This window comes from Micropterus dolomieu, unplaced genomic scaffold (genome assembly GCF_021292245.1).
Source record: "Micropterus dolomieu isolate WLL.071019.BEF.003 ecotype Adirondacks unplaced genomic scaffold, ASM2129224v1 contig_14520, whole genome shotgun sequence".
NCBI lineage: Eukaryota > Metazoa > Chordata > Actinopteri > Centrarchiformes > Centrarchidae > Micropterus > Micropterus dolomieu.
Genome location: NW_025743506.1, coordinates 4,764 through 10,131, shown reverse-complemented (window position 1 = coordinate 10,131; position 5,368 = coordinate 4,764). Strand labels below are relative to the sequence as shown.

Here is a 5,368-nt window from a genome sequence, read left to right as displayed (position 1 = left end):
GCCTTTGAGATCATGTTGAGGAATATTTAAAATGGGTCCACAGCAGCACCTCCTGGTGGAAACAGGAGAAATGACATGAGAAGAATAATCACTGAATTATTTACAGGCCGTAGTGAAGATCAGCCAACACAACACACTTTGATGGGAAAAGAAGAGGAGGTGGACAGTGACACAAAAAGCAACAGAACTTAAATGTAACCATTGCCAGTAATAACACATTGCTTACTTCCTGAAGCCACAGAATATTTTACATTATTAGTAAAAAAGAACAATATTTTGAATTCACAGAACCCTACAGGAATATATTAAGCTACCGCTGTGACGTCCAGACCTACACAGATGCACCAAAGAGTTTAGTTAATAAAAAAAAAAGAGCAGCTTTTATTGTTCCAGATTAGTGATGAAGTATCAGTGTGCACAGGAGAAATGTTTGCAGTTTCGTTAGCAGTGAGGTAGATAGAGGAAATTAGGCCACTGGGGCGATCATTTGTTCGGACTCAGATTCATCACAAGCCAGTTTACAGAGCAGTGGCCAGACGGTTTGACAGAAGTACAACAAACAATGTGCAAAGTTCAAACGATGCGTCTCACAGACATCATTAAGGATACCAGCACATGTCAGCATCAGAGGAAATCAAATGGAAGATAAGGCTGCAAAGGAGGCTACAAAAGTGATTACATTGATGTTTTTGTTAAAACTTCACCAAATCCTGATAAATGTTGAAGGAAATGATTTTTATTAAGTTCATAACATGTTTTGTACGTTTGTGTATTCAAACTGAAGTGTTAATACCTGTAGCTGTCACTGTAAAAGAGTAAAAGTTCTCTTGAGTCCGCGCTCACTGAGAGGAGGAAAGGATCTTTTTGCTGGTCGTTATTAGGAATTTATTTCGTTTTGTAGATAATACAACATAACAATATGCAGTTATACAGTGAATGCTAGTCTTAAGATGTAAACATGCAGCCGTGTCGTTCAAATATAAACCTTGTAAATACACTTTAGCAAGTCAGGCTATAAAGGAGACACGTGTCTTTCACTGCTACGGGGTTTCCTGTGTGTTCATGTGTGTGAGACAAGAAGAATGACAAGATTCCAAAAAGGGGAGAAGGAGGAAAGTAATATGGTGTGTTGGACCTTTGAGGAGGAAAGGGTATGTCTTTATTATGTGTGTCACAGAGGCTGTATAAGAGAGCTGCCCTAATAAGTTTCTCCTGTCAGGAATAAGGACATGTTGCTGCAGTTTGTAGGGTGTGGCAGTTGAAGGAAAAACAACTGCAATTGGGAGAAGAACAAGCAAAGTCCAGCGTCAGCATTGTGACTGAGTTCCCTGACTGGTGAAAAAGAGTCAAGGACTCACTTCCATTTTTTTTACTAAAAAAGAGGTTGTGCGGCAAAGTTATAGTCATTAGTATTAAATACATTTAACTGTCAACTGTCAGTGTATTCGGGATATTTAACTTAAATGATCTCAGCTAACAGTAACTGAGGTTATCAGCACCGTTAACTAGTCCAGTAGATTTAAGGTCCTTCTCCAACATGTCGACAGTTCAGGAGCTTCTGTCCTTCTGTTTCTGTCTGCTGACTTTGTCTGGAATAACACTTGGACTTCCAAATGGTAAGAAATCTCCACTACCTTTAATGTTAGCTAGAAAACAACGCTTCTGTCACATTCATCCACATTGACAGTCAGAAGATATTATATAATTACTAACATTAAGTTTACTTGTTAACATCCCTGCATATAAACTGTTAAGTCATCACAACAAGTTCAAAATAGTTTCACACCTGTAATTTGTTGCATTTCAGTTCTGGTTCGGTTCCGGTTTGTCAATCTGTCTATATTGTTCTGTTTTGTTTATAGTGTGTATATTTGTGTTCTCTATTCTGTAGCCTGTGTTTATTATGGTTTTATTATAGTATTATCGTATGAGTAAGCACATCGTGAGCAATGTGATTCTGATTCTGTATATTTATGTACATTACCAGTCTACATCTTACCTGTCCAAAACTGGTTCTCATTAACTTACTCAGATACATTTAATGCACAAGCTGTCATGGGGTACGCTGAGTGCAGACTTAGGTGAGGACCCAGACCCAGACCCAGGCAGAGGATGCAGTTCAACAAAACATTTACTCTCCAACAGAAACACTCAGGCTGACTCGCAGACGCAGGTAAAGTCCAGACAAGGCTGAAATCCAAAAAAAGGCGAATAATCCAAACCAGGAACTCAGAACACAGGGAACAAGGCGCAGCAGAACACTCAAGGTTGGACGACAACAAGGACCAGACAATCTCTAGATAAAAATCATGAGCACTGTATGATCTTATAATTATTAAACATGAAGAGTCCCCCTGATTCAGTTGATGTTTATCATTTGGGCGCTGTCCTATGGGCTGTTGTTAAAGGGCCATCAAGAACCTTTTTATATTTGGTTTCATTACTGCTGTACAGTTAAAGGAGTTACATTTCACATGTTGTTTCATTCTGTGTGTTGATGTTCTGCACCAATCTATGGTGGAAATATTTTTATTTATGTAATGGGAAACACAAAATTCAGTTGGCAAATGACAAATTAAAATCTACAGCTATAATGTAATATAAAGTAGTGCAGCTCTCAGGCATTCTGTGTTGCTTTCAGTTATGTCTCTCCTGTAGGTCAGGAGTCAGTCTTCCCTCTTTTTTCTGGGAAGTAACGTGACCGTCACATTGCATGGGGGTTTTGTTTAGTGTCTTTTTGTTCCATGTGTGTTTCTACTGTTCTGCCTTGTTTATTCTTGTTTTGTCTTGTTCAGTCTTTACCGTCCCTGCTTATCCCGGTTATGTCCTAGTTGATGTCTTGATGTGTGTAGTTCTGGTTTCTTTGTTTTAGTTTTCTGTCTCAGTTGTTAGATCTAGTTAGTTTCTGTGTCTAGTTTTGGTTCGTCTTTCTGTTTCAACAAGCGCAAAGATAATAAAACACATAAAACAGACAACAAGATACACGATAAAAGCAGGAAGAAACTTAGTCTTTCCACTTGGAGGACAGCACACTGTCAGTTCATTAAGTCTATAAAACACTTGTGACAGGGATCCCACAGTAGGCTAATAAGCCCCGAATTATTACTGTAGGTCTATATGTCCTTTTATTTATGTTAATATTCATATTAGACTGTGTAGTCGGTCAAAAAGACACTAAACAAAAGACGCATGCAATGTGACGGTCACGTTACTTCCCAGACACAAGGGAGAACTGACTCATGACCTACAGGAGAAACGTAACTGAAAGCAACACAGAATAAAATAAACTTCTTCTTTCAGGGTCGGGTGTCGTCAGAGTGGTTGTGAAAGAAGGGAGTGACGCCATTTTACCCTGTTCCCTCAGCAACAAGCAGAACGCTGAGTCAGAACTCTTTGACTGGAAGAAAGATGGTCAGAAGGAGGTTTTCTTTTATGATGCAGGCCTTCATTCTAATAACAGCCGTCCAGGTCAAGATCAGCAGTTCAAAGGTCGCGTCTCACATTTTCAAGATGAGCTGAAGTACGGCAACGCCTCCATCATCATCAGAAATACGAAGGTGACCGACAGAGGAAACTACACCTGTGATTTTCCACGTCTTCAGCCAAGACAGATATTCAACATTCAGCTTGTTGTTGTTGGTGAGTGTTTTCATTAAACAGTTCAATCTATTTTGTTCATCAAAACATCAAGCTGTTTTTTTAGGTTTGGTTTGACTCAGTTCAATTCAAATCAGCTTTATTGGCATGAATGTATATCAACAATATTGCCAAAGCTACATATAAATTACATAAGAACAATTAATTGCATACATTTAATTAAATAAGTAAATAAAACTTTGTGTAAAATTGTGTTTGTGTGTTAATAAAATAATAATAATAAAAATATATAAAATATACGTATTCCGTAAAAATAAATATTCAAAGTAAAAGTAAATAAATAAAACGGTAAGTGTGTGTGTGTATTATTAATTTAAAAGAAAAACAACAACAACAAAAAAACAGTATCAAATGTGAAATTTAAAAACAAAACAATTACTAAAATATCAAACAATCAAAATAATAATAATTTGAAAATCAATACAATTATTTATCAGTCCACTGGTTGTCCTCCCACAAATAGGAAATAGGGGAGTTTCTGTGTGTCTGATAGAAATTCAAATTTAGTGTATATGTGGGAAATGTTTGCAAAGTGTTTTTTTCTTAATGTCTATGAAGATTCTCAGTCATCCAGGAAACTTCCTGTTTCCAGCAGCAGCACTGTTTGACTGATCAGTTGAAGCTGATGTAACATCTGAAGATGTTTTGTTGGCTTGGTTCATTGTGGACATAATGATAAAATTTATGAATATCTCCCAGATCTCAGGTGACTAAGTTGTAGCACACACATTGCAGATGTAGAGATCAGAGACATTAAAATCAAAAGTCACCTCTAGTTTCTCCTGATCTGTCTTTAAGGTCCGATGTAAAAGGCTGTTACATCGTTGGTGAAACTGTGTTCAGTTAGTCTACCTCTGCAGTAACTGCAGCACGCTACAGAGCACAGAAATCAGCCAGCAGCTTAGACTATAATCTCAGTTTCTACAGTTACACTAATAACTGAAAGATGCTTTTCATGTCATATGAAATCAGTGAACACTCTCACACACTTTGAGGTGTTCGTACTTTTCAAACCCTGCTTTTAATGTTTGAAAAAACTAGATTTATACCTGAACAATGTGTTGCAGTTCATTAGGGCAGCTCTGCTATAAATTCTCCCAGAATATTAGAAACACCTTTTAAATATAATTCAGTCCAGATCAACACCATCTCTAATCATCATAAAGTGAACTTAAAGACAGAACAGTTGTGTTGGACTGCATCAGACTGTACAGGTGTTCCTAATAAAGTGACCGCTGAGTGAATGTCTCACTGACACAGTTAGGGGTGCACATGCTTTTAAAGACCCTGTTTCATATTTTATAACACATGTTTATTTTACTTTAGTGTGACAGAAAATATTGTCGACATATCAGACAACAGATTTCATGTGACGTCATTTCACATGTTAAAAATTGAGTTTGTCCAAACGTCTTCACTGTATCTGAGCTTCTGTCATGATATGAGTCAGAAACAGTGTTTGCAGCTGTAAATAGTTTCCAGACTTTTGGTAGAAGTTAGAAATGTTTGAAATATCATGTCCTATCTAACAATGCTGGGAGGAGCAACTGAGGCTGATACTGTGCTTTTCTGTTCCTCTGTGTTTTTCTGTTAAACACACTTTAATCCTCATTTACAAGCAGAGAAGAGACGAACAAGAAACATCACAGTGTTACATTTATAATCCTGTTATTGTCCTTTTATAGCTGATGTGTCTGTTTACTGTGTTCAC

The 5,368-nt window shown here is 37.3% G+C and overlaps 1 protein-coding gene across 1 annotated transcript in view; it reads left to right on the top strand.

Annotated features, from left to right (window-relative positions):
- Positions 1-1,399: 1,399 nt before the first annotated feature.
- LOC123966907 (V-set and immunoglobulin domain-containing protein 1-like) overlaps positions 1,400-5,368 on the top strand; it is a 7,857-nt gene continuing 3,888 nt past the window's right edge. Inside the window, exons 1-2 of the mRNA XM_046042993.1 lie at positions 1,400-1,616; positions 3,301-3,639. Of these exons, the coding sequence (XP_045898949.1) occupies positions 1,538-1,616; positions 3,301-3,639 (418 nt within the window). The 5' untranslated portion in view covers positions 1,400-1,537. The remainder of the gene's footprint in view (positions 1,617-3,300; positions 3,640-5,368) is intronic.